Here is a 20,480-nt window from a genome sequence, read left to right on the forward strand (position 1 = left end):
CTGATGAATTAATTATTGTACAGTTTTATTTACGTTTAGTTGCATATATAAATTATTGTATATATATTTTGTTGTTGTTTGTTTGTTTATTTTTGTTGTCGCTTATTTATTTATTCTTGTTGTTACTTATTTTTTTATTATATTATAGATTTTATATTTATATTACCATTGGCTGTTTAATGGTTAAAGTGTGATGTCTTGTTTTTGTGTATATATGTCTTTCTATTTATTTTCTACTTCGAATTGCACCATGTGTTGTGGCGCAGTATAGCCTGTATGGCTTTTGTGCCAATAAAAGTTAACTAAACAACCAACCTATGGCTCTGCGCGAGGATCTACTCTTCGGATGCTGGATCCAATCCATCATGAAGCACTGCGTTTGTGCACTGGTGCTTTTTGAAGTTCTCTTGTACAAAGTTTGTACATGGATGCTTATGAGCCTCCACTCTCTCTTAGGAGAGATCACTTGTCTCTTTTTTATTACATTAAGCAGAAATCCCAAGCTAAACCATCAGTTGACTGTACGATATCAGATATGCAACTGATAACATTATTTGTAGCTTGCCCAAGCTGTGTTCCTACATTCAACATAAGAATGGAGAATGCAATCAGCACGATTGACTTGAATACAAGCAACATTTCACAGGCTCAGGTTGATAGTATACCACCTTGGTCAACCTTTGAGATAAATGTTGACTTTAGCTTAAAGCAGTTTCCTAAGGAATTTACTCCAGACTATATCTACATACATTACTTTGCAGAAATTCAATAGCAAGACAAGAATTTAATTCCTATTTATACTGACGGTTATAAATCGGACGAATATGTTGGCTCAGCTTTCGTTTGCCAGGATGAAATTGTGGCAGAACAAATTGAATTGAATTCATTTGTATTTACTGCAGAGCTTCAGGCTATTTACCTAGCTTTAAAGTATGTATTCAGAAAAGGTCACTGTTGTTGCGTGATTTATACTGACTCAGTTAGTTTCCTTCAGGCTTTGATTTCTTGTGAACTTTGTTCCCACTCCATCGTGATTAAAATTTGTAAATTGTAATGCCATATTCTTGCAATGAATTTCTCTATAAAATTTTGTTGGGTCCCAGGTTATGTAGGTATAAGAGGAAATGAAGTAGCTGATGCAGCTGCAAAGTCAGCTAGTTTTTCACAGCATACAATGCATATTGAAGGAGGCGATTTGAAGCTACTTATTAAGAAACGACTAGTGGCGCGATGGCAAAATGTGTGGAATGCACAAGTTTACAATAAACTACATGAGATCAAACCTATGATAGAAAATTGGACACCTAATAAATATTACGACAGGAGATCTGAGGTTATTTTTACTCGTCTGAGGATAGGACATACTATGTTGACTCATCAATACCTTTTGAAGGATGAAGAGCAACCAGTATGCCAGTATTGCAACTGCTCTCTAATTCTTAAACACATACTGCTCGATTGCTTTGCCTTTGAGAACAGTCGTAGACAGCATTTTGGAAATGCAAGTTTTAAAGAGATTTTGGGCCAGAGGCCAAATTGTTATAATGTATTGGACTTATTAAAAGTCATTAATTTGTATAAAGAAATTTAATTAATTATTTATTTATATATCTATTTCATTTTTGCATGTTGTTGTCTGTTTGTACTTACTATGTGTATATTTATCTTTATTGTTGTTGTTTATTTATTTAGTTATTAGTTTCATATGTTAGTTATTTATCATGTTTAAAATTTTTTAAATATTTGCCCTTGCGCAGCATAGCCTATACGGCTCTTGTTCCAATAAACAAAAACCAACCAACCAACCTTAATTATTTAACCCTTTTCACTTGTTTTTTCTTTTAAACCATGCTCTGCTACCAAAGGCAAAAAGTAAAGTGTTACTTTTTTTTTCTTTATTTATTTAATACTTATCTTTAATAACTAACAGAACTTATTTACAACTCTACAACCAGACGACTGACAATTTTTCAAATGTTGCCAGATAGAAATGTACAATAATACATTATAACAATATCGAACAAACGAATACGAATGGATTCTAGACCATCACTGACGCGCAATTAATTGATTGCCCCTGGAAGTCGGCTTTTTACAGAAATACGACTTTCCTATCAAATGTCACGGCACTCCAGTGGGCCCTAAGTTATAGAATTGTAACACCACACCCTACGCTTAAGCGAAATCAGGGGCCATTGCAAAATCTTACCAGATAAAATACTGCCAAGATATAATCCTTTCATCTTATCATTCAGGAGAGTTTAGGCATAGGTCAAATTATACCTATGACTGCAAGTATCACGATGTCCCTAACTTCTATAACTGACACTTCTCTAGAATCTCGCTCTATTTAAAACTTTCATAGCTTGGATTATTCAACAAAATAATGTAATGTACAGAATTGAATCGTAATTAAGGTTAGTTTGAATTTTAAAAACAGCAAACACGTTATGAATTTCTTGCGATTTTGAAATAAACTCACGAGAAATCAAACAACAGCATTTATTAGACAACCAAAATGTTTACAGACAAAGATTATAATTGCATTCACATGAAAACACGATAAAATTAGACTGGATCTAAGTTCTTAAATTCATAAAGCCAATACAGTTGAGGAAATATCTCTTTGAATGGTTTCTGAATGGATTAAAATCGCAAATTATTTTAGAAATATTTTTTTCGTTTGTCTTTTCTTTTCTGTATTAACATTTCTTGTATTCCTTAGACATTTAATGGATTTAGATAGTGTTCCAGATTTGAAAATGCCGAAGATTTAGATCTAGATCTTCTCAATTTTACGTAATTCGGGGCATATTTACGTCCACATTTGACACAGATCGAAAGAAAATGTTGATCGGGAGTGACGTGATGAAAATGGGCATAAACAGGAAGCGTAAAAATCGAGAATGGACACAATTCGGGAGTCGAGTTTCGAGAATGAACACAATATGGAAGCCAAAATTAGTAAATAGACACAATTCAGTAGTCAAGTTCGAGAATAGTTACAATTTTGGAGAGTCAAAATGGGTGCAAGGTCAAATTGCACAACTTAAAAAGGAATTTGGCAAGGATACTCATTGAGTCTATTACTGTTTTCTTATATATTGTCTGTTTGGTAACATAACTGAATAAAATTCAAAATTTTAATGGTTTATGTTTAGAAAACAACACTTATACAGTAATACCTCGGTTATCGTCGGTCACGGTTTTTGTAGACTTTTTCTGCGAAAAATTTGTCTTGGTATTCATCAACGTGACCGTGCTGCTAATTTTGCGAAAAAAACAAATGCTAACCCATGCGTTTTAGTTGTGTGAGTATTATTACCTCCTTCTCCAGCCAAACAATTGCATTTCTTTTCTTTTTGCTCCATATAGGCATTTTGTTAGGCAAATAATATATTCAGAATCCACGAATATTTTCATTATAAATGGTGAAGACTGTACTTAAGTAGCAATGAGATTGTCGTATTTCAGAATACTTTATAGAAAATTAATATATAAACTCCATATAATTCTGAATTTCTTTTATTTGGTAATTTTAGTAAAAAAAGTTTTAATATTTTAAAAATAGTTGTATTTATATTAATTTATATTTGATTTAAAATATTTCAATTTTGAATATCGCGTGTAATTTAAATTGAGAGAATTCTAGAATAACGATCATAAACTAAAATGTATTTTGACATTTTTTAACATTGAAATGATCGTTTCTAATTTGATATTGCAGGGCAAGTTCGTTATCAAAGTTCTCTTCACACAAGGCACATTCCCATTCGTGTCGATTGATTCGTTCTTTAAGGAACAGATCGAAAGTTGTCGATTGTTCCACATCGATTCCAATGCTGATGTCTTCAAGATCGTGTGATACGTCGCTTGACATTGCAAAAATGGTTTCTTCACCTTCTTTTTGTAGTTTGTCAAAGTTCGTTATATTCTGAATTTTTAATAAAGCAGTTTAAGAATTTAAAAATGTGTTATACAGGTTAAGTAAAAGATTTCACTTACCATTATGATTTTACTTTTTTTAATTTAATTATGGAATGCAGAGTGTTGATCGAAAGTCCAAATTTGAAGACTGCAACAAGGAGAAGACAACAACGAACCGAAATAATGTAATAAATTGATTGTTTTGTTTTGGTAGCATTGAGCATGCTTAATTGTGCATATCTCTGAAACTATTAATAATTTTATAAAAAACGATATATCGGAAACTGTTTATAGCGGAACATCTAACGCGGAAACGGAAAAGAAAATTGGTCCGTATAACGAAAAAATCTCTATCTTTATTCGATTTAAGACAAATTTACAAGTTTTGAAGCTTTGCGTGTATAAATCGTAAAAAAGTCTAAAAATCTAAATTTAAAAAAACTAAATTAACATGTACAGGCTAGACAATATTTACATGTGCTTATTAAAAAATTTTGTTAGCTTAGTCTGTCTTAACCTGTTTTAACTTATGCTTTAGGATCACTTCCTTAAGCTCGTTTTCAATTAAATCTATGCTTTCCAAAAGTCGTGGTTTTTTAAGGTTGATGAACGTTGCGTTGCTTTCAGTATTGAAATTGTGAAAAGTGTCTCTGATAGTGGAAAAGGTTTAATACGAACATCACCTTGCTTTTCATTATCGTCGTCGTCATCGTCTTCTGTTTGTGACGGTCGTTGATTAGTCTTTTCCCCAACCATAAATTGATCCTTCCAGTTGTCATTCAAATCTTCAAAGCATTGAACATCTTCAATAGCTACAATGTCATTAATTTGTGTAGCAGTATAAAGCTCTTGAAGTTTTGTTTCCAAATATTTTCAGCGTCGTGAAAAAAGCCACATTTTCTAAAACATTTGCTGATCGTTTCAGAATTTACTTCTTTCCAGGCATTTTTAATCCATTTAACTGCATCCAAAACGTTCAGTTGTTTAGCAAGTTGTGTTGCATTTTCCATCCAAACAAGCAAAAATTTTACAACTTTTTTTTTTCTGTATAGTATTTTAAACTTCTGGGTTATGCCCTGATCTAATGGTTGAATGTGGCTCGTAGTGTTGGGCGGAAGAAATTTCAATTCAATGTTCGAAAGTGAAATTTTGGGGGATAGCAGTTGGCATTGTTTAGAAAAAGTAAAATTTTTTTGTTTTGGTTTTTCATTGTTTCATTTAGTTTATCTAACCATTGTTAAAAAATGTCTGCTGTCATCCAAGCTCTGGAGTTGGCTTTCCAGGTTACACCGAAAGTTGCGATGTCAATACTTTTAAAGCATTTAGGTTGAAGTGACTATATGCTTTGCGTTTGCCAGAGATGGTTCTTTTTCTCCTAATTTATTACGGCAAAATATTACAGTCAGGCGTTCTTTCGCTTTTTCATACGCATCCATAAAAAAATTACATTTGTCTGCGAAAGCTTGGCGCCCTAAACAACTTACTTGACTTTCGTCACGATTATTTTAAAATAAAATCAATGTGTGTTGAAAGTTATATTTCTCATAATTGTAGTTTTCGGAAATAGATTTTGTATTATCAGGATCACGCTCACATTATAATGGTGAGACTCCGTTGTAATAGGAACGCAGTTTTTGAACCGAGTTTGTGCATGAAATCACCAATTAATACTAAATCCCCTCCTTGCACAGATTCGGGTAAGCCGTACACGAATATAATATCTATTTCGTCTTGAAAAACGGCAAATATACAGGATAACAGCATAAAATCTTGTTTATAGACTTTTCATAAATTTTACAGTGAATATTTTTTTTTTACTAGCGTAGCCTCTCCACATTGCGACTGTCTAGCGATCATACAGTTACTCAGATGCTTGAAATCTATATATCAATTGATTTTATGAACTTTAGTAAATTTATAATGCTTTGATCCACAATTTATCTCTCAAAATATCAATCCATTTTTATTTCCAAGGGAAATTTTTTATTCTTGAGGGGGAATACAATTCCACAGTAACAATTATTATTTTGGTCTACATGAATAATATATATATTGCAAATAAGTGTATTAATTATAACATGACATGGTCTAGCAAGGCTGCTTAAATAACAATAACATTTAGTGAATTTAAACAATACAAACTCAAAATAACTTTATGATACATTAATAATGGTTTAGAACAATAATGTAAATCAAATAATTAAATATTACAAAGTAATTTTTTCAGTGAATTTGACAAAAAAAAATTATAAATTCTATAAGCATTTTTTTCTGTTGATATTTTTTAAGTTATTTTTTAAGTCTAGAAATGAATCACCATTACATATATTTATTATATTGTATTGATTACGCAGATTATTTAGAGATTGGCAATTTTGCAAAAGATGAAGTACAGAAAAGTCTTCAGATTGACATAATTGACAACGAGTATTTGAAAGATTTATGTAAGTTTTATTGACGAACTGCGCATATTTATTGAGTCGTAACATTATTACCTTTATATTTTGAGTATATTTTATTTGCAATTCTTGCATTGAAATCGTGTAAAATTATGAAATAAGGAGTCATATTTTGCCAGATCTCCATTTGTTTAATTATTTCCTTCAAAGTTATTGTGTCGTCAGGTGGAATATAAGCAAGCAGTAAAGTTATTAAATTATTCGTAATATTAGCAATAGTAGGTTTAATGAATTGAATAAGAAGCAGAATAAAATTATTAGATTTTTTTGTTTGTAAAATTTTGCAAATATCTTTTTTCAATAGGCTGCCTCATTTGTAAATTTTTCAAAGAAGGTAGAATTGTAGACAATTTCAGAACCTATCCATGTTTGAGTGATGGCAATAATATCTGGATCATGTTTAGAGATAAAGGCATCTATTTGAGTTATTTTATATTTTGTTCCTTGACTATTCCAGTTTATAATTGAGAGGCATTGATTATTATCATAGAATTTGCAGGATTGAGTTTTATTGATTAGAATGTCTGATTTGGCAGATCTTTCGGAGGAATATACTTTAAAAAACTTCAGCATAAACTAGTTGTTGTTGTGTTAAACTATAAGTAATTTTATGCTGGTTTATTATGAAATAATCATCTCTTAATTTAATTTGAGAACCATGTTTTTTTAAATCAATGTAATGTGGTAAAAGCATTTTTCTTTTTAGCTGTGAATCCTTAACTAAGTCTGCAGCCAGATTTACGTTCTTCCATTCTCCTAATAATTTATTTTGTTTTAATCTATTAAAATTTATCAATATATTATTGCGTAGTTGTTCTGTTTTTAAAGTTATACATTTGATATTAATTCTAGGATTGGGTATATTATGAATAAATTTTATATCTTTTGTTTCATTGATTGGCATTTTTGTAACAAATGCTAGAAAGTCTAAAAGTTCCTTGGGATTCTTATCTGTCATAATTTTTGTAAAATCGTAAATTATTAACTTATTATTATTAATAGCATTATTCATAGCATCAAGTCTAAATTGCGTTTGTTCTTTGTATGTATCCAGTTTAGTTAACTCTAATTCAATTTTTTTGTATTTTTCATTCACCAATTGTAGTTGTTTTTTAAATTCCATAATTTCGTCACGAATAAGCATAAATTGGTTATCTGACTTTTTGTTGCTTTTTGTTGTAATAAGTTTAACTATCTTTAGCCATAATTCTGCAGTTGAGATGTCAGATGACTCTGGATTAGTTTACTCAGTTAGACTATTAGATTTAGAATTTTCACTTGATGTGTTTGGAGAAACTGTATTTTTTGTTTCTGTATAGTCGATTATTAGATTTATTGGTAATATTTACCTTCCGAATGAGGAGGGCGCCACCTCTCAAAGGGTAGCCCTCCCCGTATGAACAATAAATGTTTAATGAACCACCTCTTCGAGATATAGCCCTTCGAAAATTGTTCTATGGGTCATGTGACTGCATGTTAGCCACAATTTACCCTGCGAATGAGCGGATCGGCGACCCCTCCGAATTGAAGACCCCCTTCGTGCGAACGAAAAAGTCAAAGGAACCATACCCCTGCGCACGACCCTTTACGAGATATAGCCCTGTAAAGAACCCCCTACGTCATTTCCGGCGATCGGGATCGAGGAGTTGCATCACTCTTTCTGCTAAGCCTATCGACCGCTAAGCCTATCGACCTATTCTAACGTTACTGCAGTTTAATTATCGGAGTTAGGTTTTTTTAGCATGACCCCACACTCCTCCTCGACTTCGGGAGGGTCTACGGCTCCTCATTCGCTGACACACTGGGTTTCGCTCGCCCGATCGGCTACCGTATTTAGCAACACTAAGCCTATCGACCTATTCTAATGTTACTACAGTCTAATTATTGCCGAGTTAGGTCCTTTTTTCACGACCCCGCGTTCATCCTTGACCTCGGGGCCTAGGGCCTGTCATTTGCCGACACGCTCGGTTTCGCTTGCAGTCGGCTAGTACTACGCGCTGCTTTCGCGGCTTGTCCAAAACACCTGACCTACCTCTTTGGAGGTGACTACTTAGGCTAATAGAAAACTGTTTTAAAACCAGATTGTACACTCATTTTCAACAGTATCTTCTCCTGCATTTCCCGCCAGGTCCTTTTGCTACCTGGCGACGCCTATCTTATCCCCAGTGTTGCATAGGTGAGGACAGGGTGAAGCCACTGGTCTCTGCCTCGGCTAGGTCTTGGGGTTCGATGACGAAGGTGTTGTTGGCGCACAATGTTGTTTGAAAAATCACATAATTAAGGTTTCACATCCGCAAATAGGTATCCTTTGGCAATGTGCACTATACACAAGCTGCACTACTTACTGGGCGGTCGTCATCCCTTGCCATTCTTCTTCATCGCTCTCGTGCACGAGTACATCAGAAAACATACGTACAGTATATAAATGATATAGATATGTCGGCGAAGACAGAAACATAGGTCGATCGTCACGTGTAAACCTTCACCGCCAAACATTCTGTTGCTGCTAATAAAAGTAGTTTGCTTCCGTTCATGGAAAAAGCGAAATAAGCAACCGTTTATTAGAGACAAAGCAAACATTCGTCCACCGTTGATTCCCCGTGAAATAAAAGCCTGCAATGTGAAATGCCGTAGGAGAAACGACACCAACAAAAAAAAAACCGACATAAACAAACTTTTATTAGAAACAAAGCAAGAAGATACAGACGTGGGTTGAAGACAGTCGAATTCACCGTGAAAATTAAGCCCGCGTAGAGCGAAGAAAGAAGATACAAATGCGGGTCGAACCAACTAAAAAACACCAACATAAACAAACTTTTATTAGAAACGAAGCAAGAAGATACAGACATGGGTTGAAGACGGGCGACTTCCTCGTGAAATAAAAGCCCGCAATGTGAAAAGCGACATAAAAAATTTTTGGACCACAAACAGTCGAAAATACAACCATTTTGAAACCGTGGATAACATTGAAACCGCTATCATGTTTCGATATTTGACTACGCAAGTTAATAGTAGTAGCATTGTTAAACATTAACTGCTAATATTCCAATTTACTAGTTTTTCGATAATTTTGTCGTAATTTGTAGGCATTGTGCGGAAGGAACCGGCTCCATCTGGCAGGTTTGGATTCGTCTACCACTGTGAAAAAGTCCAGCAGAAAAAGAAAATGAGTAGACAGACAGGAAATAAACAAACTTATGAGAAACAGAGCAAATCATGCCTCCACCGATGATTTCCTGTTTGTGGTCCAGACGGTTAAAAATGTAGCTAATGTAACGAAAACAAAACGAACCTAACCGAAGTGACACCATTTTCGAACCATTAATAACAGTAACCCAGATAGCTGCAGATAGCACTCGTGTAAATGCGGGAATTGAGGAAAGGCTTACCTCTGCACTTAGGGCATGGCGGAAAGAAACCGGTTAGGTCCGGATGTGGCACGAGCTCCAGAAGATGGCAAAACTTCTGTGCAGCCTCTTCGGTGGGGAGATAGCAAAGAAAACTTTAAGATGTTATATTATTGAATATTGTGGCGGGATCCATAATGGGAGACGCCGAAATATCACAACTAAACGGCATGTTGGTTATAGTAACAAATACGGTATTGGGTTCGAGGATATGAAGGAGACTACGGCTTATATAACCGCTGAAAATCGTTACGAGTGTCACGTGACCCACGGCCAACACCCCATCGGTCTGCGGAGCCTCGGGAGACAGGTCTGAGTGTTATTTCCCAAAACTGCAATAAATTTGTTTTGGATTTTTGGTGACATATATGTGACTGAAATTTTGCAACACATTTTAGATCTTACAAGATGTTCATCAAGTACAGGATCGTACTTTGCAATTAAATGCACCAATTATAAAAAGTTTCCTATATGTAAGTTCGCTGACCTGATGGAGATTGGGGACTTAAACTCCCACTCCTCGAACACCAGTGTAAGTTCGCCGACTTCCAGGGGGAATTGTTAATCCCGCGTCAGGATGAACTAGGGTCGTTCGCATGTGGGTGTGGCGGAGGAGACATAGATTACAAGAATATCACAAAAACTCGTTTATTTTAAACATAAAAGAAAACTTACACTAAGGAACAAAAATGTTCTTTATACAATTGGAGGTTCGAATTGTTAATTGTGTTTCTAATGTTGTTCGAAGGAAGGCCCCGGGGCAACAGTAGGTGTGGAGATTCCTCAGTCGGTGTCGGCGGTCTGAGACCGTAGTCACAGGTTACCAGTTGGGGACAACCAATGAAAAACTGCTTTTTCGTGGTTCGAGTAGCCGTGTGCAGGTGCACAGTTTTCGTAAAGAAGCGAATCTGTCCTTGAAGATTGGGGATTATATCAATCTCTGTTCTTTGTTTTGTTTACTTCTGATTGGCTCTACGTCCCTTTTTTCTCGCTCCCCAATCTATCTCTAAGTGAAAGACGATTCCTATTCGAGTCATCAGAAAGATCCGCTTCGAAGAATCTACTTGACACCATCCGTTACTCTGGATGCAAAATGTTGATGGAACTTTGAAACTTGCGCTCATATTTTCCACCATTTTTGTCTAGTCTGTGACATTTTAGAAATTTAACGACACGACGCAATGCCCCTTTTCGTCATTAATCTTTTTTCTTTTCAAAATTTCTATGTTCTAATTATTTGCATATGAGCGACTTCTCAAAAATCCTTCTCTACTGGAGGTCTTTCGTTTACAATTAATCATTTATAATTGCGTTCTGTTTACATCAATAAAGGTTTTTTCTCTCGTCGCGGTTTCATATGACTAGAACAACTAATTCGATCTGTGATCGGTTTTTAACAATAGACGATTTTTTTCTAGTTTCATTTTAATAAATTTCTAGTAATGTTTAATTTCAACTTGTTTTTGGAACCTCACATCTATTAGCACTGGTATCATTTTCTGTATGGCCACGTAAATCCAAATTTTGTTTGGCAAGGAAATGTATAATATCAAACATTCTGATAAGAATTTCTTGCCATTTTTTAGTTTCCCCTGCCACTAAGTTTTGCTCCATCTTGTCAATAGTCTATCCTTTTTTAAGTCTGGTCTCCAACTCCTTCCATTTGCAATAATTTTGGTTGTGTAGTGCACTTGATTCATGACTTGAAACCTTAGTATTTAATTTCCACCAAGTATTAAATCTATCAGATGAGAAAACTTTGATTCATTCGGTGTGTTTACTTTCTCAAATAAACGACAGCAAAAGCAAAATAATGATGCTTTGGAAGGAGAATAAGCCATCCAAGTACGTAAAACTTTTTCGTCGTTAGTTAATGTGCGGTAAAACCACTCCTGGGTAAGCCATCTTGTCTCTCCTTTTGATGTTAAAGAACACGAATCTGAACGTGTTACTGTTGACGCTACGGTGAAGTTAGCATTGATATGCTGAACAACTTCCTGGCCTTGCTGAATGAGATACAATTGCATATTTTCATCTGTGTTCAGGCCAGTTTCGATATTGTCCAAGTTTCGGTATTGAATAGCAGACAATGACGATGTTGTATCAGTCTCTGTTTCTAAGCTATCGAGGTCAATGTGTAGACATACAGATGCAGACTCTAATTGAGTAGATGTTGTTAGAATTTGATCTTCAGGAACAATGTCAACATTTTTAACAGGTAGCTGATCAACAGTGGCAAGTTCTTGGTCTACAGACAAGTCTAAACCAGCCGCTTTATGAGCACACACTGAATAATGCTCAAAAACAAGAGGAAATAGAAAAGAGTGTGCATTGAGATTGCGCTTGCGCAAGATTGGCAACATGTAGATATATCGACATCAAAAAAAGGTTTTTTTTTGTTGTTATAGCGAAACATTTTAGGCCGTAAATCGAAGACGTGTTTTAATTGAAGACGGCCGTTATAGCGAAATGCCGTATAAAGAGCGGCCGTATAGCGAGGTATGGATATATTTGGAACATTTTTAGACCCTTCATATCTGGACTTTACAGCAGTTTTGTTGTAAGATTTTAAAAAGTTGAGAATATTTAGATAAGTGTTTACTCTTCTAAATATTTTACTGACTGAATGCAATCTAGTTTCTACAATTCAGAATATTTGTTTCAATATCTATGTTGTTATATATTTCTTTCTTTTTCTTTATACTGTATTTATAACTTATAAAAGATTCTTTATATGATTTTGTTCAATTATTATTACATATGTGTTGTACATAATTGTATATATAATCAGTACTTAATAAAATTGTATAATATATAATAAACTTTTTTATATTTTTATGATGTATTTACGTAATGTTATGAAAACAGTACTATAATTTTAGAAATTCTTAAAATGCAAATAGATGAAACAAGAGTGTTTATTGAAATGATACAATTTCTTGAGAAGTCATTTATCACATATAAGTGAAAATTCCTTCAAGTACACAACTTATGTAATTTTGGATTATTAATGTAGTTCATTTCTTTACAATTTGTATAATGCCCTGAACACAACAGTTTAGAAGATTCCAAATGTACATAAGGTAAATCCCACTTTTAATCATAAACAATTAGCTGCTTTAGATCCATCAAGTAAAAAGACAACTTTCTGAAATCCAAGATTGTCATATTCTAATGTAATAAAACTAATGAATATGAAAATTCTAGTTTTGATATCATGATTAAATTAGTAGTAATATGATACTTGTTTAGAATGAATTGACTTTTAAATAGTATGAAATAATAATAGTTTGTTTAATTCAATACTTAAGGCAAATATTTCAAAACACAACTGAAGTAAAATGAAAATTTTATTAAAAGCTGCCATATTACAATGTTTTTTATACATTTATAGTTTACAGGAAGATTATAGTTTATCAACTAAGTTTTCTAAAATCCCGTACAGTTTCTTTCTCACTTCTGCTTTTTCCTCTCGTCTCTCATCCATCTTATTAGTTAAAATTTTAACCCATTCAGGCACACTTTCTTCTCGTTTTCTTTTATTTCTTCTATTTGAAGGCTCTGCAGTCATTGCAGGTGATGATGAGTTATTTGATGGTATCTGTATTAGACTAGAAGACGATGATGAATCACTTGATGGTACCTGTATTAGATTAGAAGACGATGATTTATTTGCTGGTGTCAGATTAGTTGACAACGATGACATCAATCCTCGACTGCTATCGTACGTGGCAAGTAGAGTTACATCTGGTCTTCGCCCTATTACGTTCTCCATAATACTGAAGTATTCCCAATACTTCCTGTTGTTTCCCGTTTTATTGTTGTGATAATTTATTATTTTAAATGTTTTTTTAATCCTCTCTATTTGCTGTCCACTTGTTGAATTGTCACCATTAACTTACCTGTGGAATTTAATTTATCACAAATTATTGCCCATACCTATAAATGAAAATTTTCAGCTGTTATTTCATATAAAAAAGTTTAGAAACATTTTCAATAAATTAGCTGACAATCTCTTAGTCATATTGTATTTAGGGTTATTTTTTCATTTTTTGCAAAAGAACATCTTTAACAATAGTTGAAAATATAACATAACTGCATATAGTGATTATTCAATTTATTTGGAGCAAACACAAAACGCATCTTACTAAATAAAATAATAGAAAATTAAACAATTACAAAATTAATACACAACTGCTTGTCTTTTGTACACAGTTGAATGAAGTATGAGTAGATAATGACAATTTTCCTAAGAAATAATTAATCTATAATAGTTGTCCTGTCAGATTTAAAGAAACTGTGGAAAATGTTTCATATATAACTTTTTTAGAAAAATTTAGAAAAAAATAGTATTTACTTGTTTGTGAGTATAACGTGGTGAATCAAATTTTTCTTTATGTTCCTTCACTAATGATATTAAATTCAATATTGCCCAATGAGGCCATTGAAAGGTGCTACGGTCATAATCGTCTATTTCTATTATTAAAAAGAATATATGTATATATATGTCAATGATTTGAAACTGTCTAATTTAAATGTTTATTTAATATTTTAATATTTCTCTTAATACATATATATCTACATATAATACCTGGATTTACTGTAACAGATACATTTTTGGTAACCACGTTTTCTTTTTCTTTGTTATTTTCAATTGTATCTACACTTTCTGAAGAAACAATTGAATCAAACTTAATTTTTTTCAAATTGACATCTGCTGGTAATCTGAGTTTTTCCTTTATACCATATTTATATATCAATTTCTGGAAGAAGGCATCTACCGCTATTGAACCTTATAAAAAAAAGTGTATAGATCATTTCAAACCTTTCATACAATAAATAATTAAAATTTACCATTAGAAATATCTTCTGCCATGTCTTTTCACCATTAACAGTTGTAATTTCGTTTGTTCGTACGAGAAACACACTTTTGTCATGGGAGCAGCCATGTTGAATCAATGCCAAGCTCGACAACGAACTTCTTTTAGCACATCTGAGCAACGCCATTTTATTATTAACACATAATTAATTGTTTTGTCACTTCGAAAAGCAGGCACCACAGTTTGACGAACTTTGTTATTTACGCTTTCGTAACATCGTAACGTTCTATACTTAAAATCTGAGTTAATATTTGACAAGGACGATTTGTTTTTCAGTATTAACTTTAAATTTACAAACCTATGTTTTATATAACTAATATCTCTAATCTTGTATTATTTAATAACGGTATTGAATATATTACAGTAGATTCTCGTTAATTCGAATTCAGAGCTAAAGTAACTCTCTACAAAAGATCTAATGCTTTATAAGTGTGTTAAAAATTTTAACTGTTAAAAAACAAATTCATTGTTTATAGACTGAAGAGAATTCCGATCTAAAATGCATTTAAATAAAACATCTGATAAAATATAATATAAGTATTTCGAGACATATTACGACACAATTTATTAGCAAATCAAGTTTATTTAATTATTTAAGTACACAGAATAGAAAAAAATTAGTACTGTACATTTAATTAAAGCTTCTGTTTACAGTTTTTAGTCTGAGCTAGTTTTTTAAACAGTACTGTAGTATTGTTGCTACTTTCATGGATATACATGGACATATCCACGTACTCGGAGATAGCACTCCGAGCTTACCAATTTCGCTAAACATGACGTCAAATAGCTCTAAAGTAAAAGCCAATGAGCGTGGCACTCGGACGAAAGGATACAGGCTGAGTGTGCTGATAGGGTGCGTTTACTTCTGAGCTAATTTTACTATGTTAATGTGAATTGGACGACTGACGATCCAACAATGAAACATCACTCACGAACTTTCCTGAAGGGGCTTATCCGTACTGTAATCTAATTTGCAGGTGTTACTATACAATATTGAACATTATTCTTTATATGATAGAAGTCATTCTTGCTGAATATTAGTCATAAACAATCCAAGCACAAAATAAAATACGGGGAATCCCTACAAGTCAGTACAGATGGTGTTGCCAGTCGTTACAATGAGCGAGATGTCATTATTATACATTCATTTACAGAAAGGAAGGGGATTACCCAGTTTTGTCAGAATCAGTAATGAAAAATTCCGTGCTCATTTTAATCGGTCCGAATTGTAGGTGCAACAAAATGAAATAATTCAAATTTTTATAAGATATTATTATTTATTGTAAAATTTTGCCACCCCCTAAAAAGTGCTGCCCGGGATGGGCTGCTCCTGCCGCCCCCACTACGCTACGCCACGCCACTGGTAATGTGTTAAGCCTTGTATCCCTTTACTTCCTCAGACACTTATTGAACTATTCTCAAACTAATTAGTAGGATACACGGAAATTTTGCAATATCCAGAAGATTTTATACAGAAGCACACGCATGAATAATCCCAGTTCCATGATGAGACACGACTGACACTTGTTAGTAGCTAGTTGTTATATTAAAGCGAAGAAATTGGGATAGCACTTCATATAGTCAAGAGAAAGTGTCTTTATTGATGCTGGGAACTAAAATGAAGATATATTCCTGTAACGATAAGTTACGTTGAACACTTTAAAATAAGTAGAGTACACCTACAGAGACTGAGTAAACTTTATTGTCAGTAACAACAGTAAGAAAGAACCACGTAAGTATGGTAGTCTCTAGCACGAGGTCTCGCACAAAACTGCTGGTAAACAAAGGAAATCTTCCACGTGTAGTAGACCAGGCTCAGCGCTATCTATCGGCGGTCATGCCACACATCTGACCGACACTCGCATATGACAATTCCAGGTGTGAAAGTTGACAGACAGTTGACAAAGTTGATATTATGATGTCAGAATCTGGACCTCAGCATAAACGAATTAACATCACACTAGCCTTTCCAAAATCGTGCTTGTTCAGAGCATGCAAGATCGAATTTAATTTAATTAAAAATTGACAGGGAAGTTGTTGTGGACAAAATCAAAAATATATACACTTTACAGATATAAAATTATATCCCGTACAAAAGCATGTCATGGATTCTTTCTAAGGCACATGTGCCTTAAGTAAACAACATCAGAATTTTTTTTACTCTGTCTCTCTTGTACTAATTCTAGTAAAGCATAATTGGGATGGCAAGTTTCTTATATTTTGGATATGATTTTCACATTTTTACAGAGCTGTTTGAGTTTAATGAAAATATGAGCTCTCAATTAATCCAGATCTCATGGATGTAATTGAGTTGTTTATGGTAACTTTAGGTATGCTTTTTTTTCAGGATGGTTATCCTTTGACGAAAGTGTTTTTATTATCATTCTGTGATTGTTTTAGTTATAATTATATTTTTGGTTATTTAATTTGTTTCAAGAATTTTAACTAATACTTTTTTAAATTGTATGAGAGTGAGTCAAAAAGTAAGTGTCATTTGTACCAAAAGTAAGTGAAACATACAGGTGAATTAGTGATATTGATAATTTCACAAAAAGGTTCTTTTATTTGAGATAATTTTTCCATATTTTTTTCATATTTGAATTCATCCTCCTTGTCTATTACATTTGTACAAATGAAGTAGACATGATACAAATATGTACTAAAATATTGAAAAAGCATGTAACAAATTGCCTGAATATATTCTGAAGATGCTGTGGACTGGCTTTTTATATCAAGGGTTATATTCTAAATAGCCCGTTAAGGAAATTTTTAGTGTAAAAATGAAAAGTAAATGATAACTTTTTGTATATTTAAAATTTTTTACTCTTTCAATAATTTATCTTCTATTTTTAGCATCATAAATTCAATATTTATTATGACATGATGCTTGTCTTTTTTATTTAAATTCCAAAGTCTGACATTTAGACTTTTACAAAATAAGTCTATTCTGTCTTCTTGTTTAGTTTCAGTTAGGAGTTTGGATGTTTCATTGAAAGTTTTCAATGCAACATCCAACATGTGTTCACTTTTTTTCGATGTTTTCTGTTTTTTCTTACTGGCTTTTTTCTGGCTTTCAGGCATCTCAGATGTCTCATCTCTATAATAATAACAGCAGTTGTTATTATCTATTTCAATTATTTGTTATAAATTTAAAATATTGTACAATTTCACTTACATTTCACAAAAAGATTCTGTTCTGTCAGAAATGTTGTTGGCTGATTGGTTCATCGTTTCCTATAGTGCTGTTAAAATAAATTGCCATCATTATTTTTTGATAAATGATTACTACACTAAAATTTTATTTAATGGTTTTTTAAGTAATGTACTATTTTAATATTCTAAAACAACACTGATTATTCAATTCTATGTTTGAACTAAAAAATTAAAATACTAGCCATTGCAAACTACTACTATCAGTTTTATTAATATCTTAAATAAATTATAAATAAATTATAACTTATAATCATCGTACCTGTCTGCCTGTAATAAAACTGATCCGAGAAACCCATCAATGTACTTAAATAAACTCCAGTTTGTGATTTATTTGCTTGCGCCAACGATCGATCTGACATCTAGCGGTATTAGCGTGAACTACATAATGGCGACTACTATGGGTATAATGCAAGTCTGTGGTCAGTAAGAATTAAAAAGTGTTTAACCTACAATAATAAATAATAAGTATTGCTGTGTATTTGGATGTACGTCTAAAGGTACATCAAACTCAGTACATATGCACACATTTCCAAAAGATAAATTAATGAGAAAAAAGTGGGAAATAAAACTGATGTTAGGAAAGCAATCAACGAAATCTACGTACATTTGCAGTTTGCATTTTGACAATGATGATTACTATTTGCCAGGTAATAACAACATTTCTTATAAGTATATTTTACCTATTGTCACATATGGTACTTACATTTTTATAGGTTTACCATGTGCTCGTCATTATTTAAAACCTAATTCGTATCCAACTAAAAACATACCGATAAGGAAGTTTGATATAAGCACCTCAAAACAGATTTCTGAGCAAAGGTCCATTCTTGCCCAAAAAAGACAATTAAGAAACAAACCTTTATTCCGTATTTCTTTTCATATTTGAACTATTGCAGTCACCAGAAGTAATAAAAGCTTTATAATTTGTCAGATTCATTTCTTTAATAACGCTATGCCAAAACAAGATCTTATAATGATTGAAATCAAAAAATTTTTAGGTTTGGAACCGGAAAATAAGAAAACTTTCATCAAGGAAAAATCTCCATATCAACCTAATAATGACACTAATATTTTGGAACTGTCACAGCCCAGTACATCCTGGTCTAAATCATGTATTGACTGCTGTGCATGTACAGATCAACAAATGATGTCATATCTTTATCCTCCTCTATTTGTGATATCAGTATCACAAACAGAAAAAGATGCAGCAATGGCACTCTTAAGTTAAGTGAAAAATCCAACATTCAGGAGGAGAGGGATATTTTAATGGAAAAAGGAATTCAAGTGAATACATTTTTAGATTCAACCTTAAAATTTACTGTGTTTGACTTAATAAAATCAAACAATGAATTGAATATTCTCACAGGTTTAAACAGTTTTAAAATGCTTGATACCATCTCTGCCTGTGTTAGTGAGTTGCAGTCCAACAATACTGCCTGTAAGCCTACTACATTATCTACTAAAGTCAAAATTGTTCTTGTTATGATGCAGGTAAAACTAGCTTTGTCCTTTGCTTGTGTTTCAGTTTTATTTCAAATTTTCATATCATGTAGAAGAATATTTTTCAATATTATTGCTTATCTGAGTCAAGTATTAGGTGCTGTGATTGTGTGGCCTTCCAAAGAAGAGATAATGAAAAACTTACCTTTGTGCTTTCAAAAATACAGGAAAGTTTGTTTGATTTTGGACTGCACTGAAGTTTTGGTTGAAAAACCAAAGTATATTAGTTGTAGAATATTAACTTACTTTCATTACTATGGTAAACATACTGTTAAAGTATTAGTTGGAATTGTCCCATCTGGACTTCCTCCCAGAGATGGTTTAGAAACTCTTCTCTACCATCCCTGGGATCTGAACGCCCACCCACGTGTTTGCCGTGCGTGGTGTCTCGTATGCCGGAAAGGAGGATCCTGGTAGTTGAGGGGCAACATAACGTTCCCAACACACTGCTTCGGCCCCTGCTTCGGATAAACGGGAGGCTCAAATCAGGCTCCGTTTGAGTCAATCGGCTGGTTGTTGAGTCATTCTTGACCTCGGCTTGGAGTCAACCGATCGATGCAGATCGGGCGGACATGTCAGACAAGATGTGCTCTTCTTGACTGCACTGTGAGGGTATAGCTCCTGGGAAACTCTGGTGTGACGGTCTATGGGAGGCTCCCATGTGACGGCATCTTCTTGTTGGGCCCCATGGTGGGTGGGGTCACTGGGAGCTGAATATTTATTTTTAAATATGGATTTTCAAAATACAAAAATTCCAAACAAGCTAACAATGACAAATGAAAAGACCTCTAGTCAGCCAGTGTACTTAGTAGTCCACGCAACTGGAGAAAAACCGTTATATAAGTGTTCCCATTTTTGATCCAAAAATTGTTTGAATCAACTATTGGGCACTTAAAGAAAATACAGAAATTGAGGTCAGGTGACCTCCTGGTGGAAACAGCCTCTACTCAACAAACAACAAAGCTTTTGTCAATGAAAACACTTGGAGAAATGGGAGTCTCAATCACATCACACAAAAGTCTAAACTCATCACGTGGTGTGATATCTGAGATCGACCTAATGTCTGAAGATGAATCAGATATTCAGATCGGTCT

The 20,480-nt window shown here is 33.4% G+C and overlaps 1 protein-coding gene across 1 annotated transcript; it reads left to right on the forward strand.

The window, feature by feature from the left end:
• Positions 1-17,888: 17,888 nt before the first annotated feature.
• LOC111635224 lies at positions 17,889-19,917 on the forward strand. The gene has a single exon (XM_023380120.1). It carries the CDS (start codon positions 19,015-19,017, stop codon positions 19,801-19,803), a length of 789 nt encoding a protein of 262 aa, XP_023235888.1. The 5' UTR covers positions 17,889-19,014; the 3' UTR covers positions 19,804-19,917.
• The last annotated feature ends 563 nt before the right edge of the window (positions 19,918-20,480 follow it).

Source organism: Centruroides sculpturatus, unplaced genomic scaffold, assembly GCF_000671375.1.
Source record: "Centruroides sculpturatus isolate CEXI.00-Female unplaced genomic scaffold, Cexi_2.0 scaffold953, whole genome shotgun sequence".
NCBI lineage: Eukaryota > Metazoa > Arthropoda > Arachnida > Scorpiones > Buthidae > Centruroides > Centruroides sculpturatus.

Excerpts from the sequence above, each read along its gene's own strand:
- LOC111635224 (XM_023380120.1), top strand. The coding sequence starts at position 19,015 with ATGTACAGATCAACAAATGATGTCATATCTTTATCCTCCTCTATTTGT.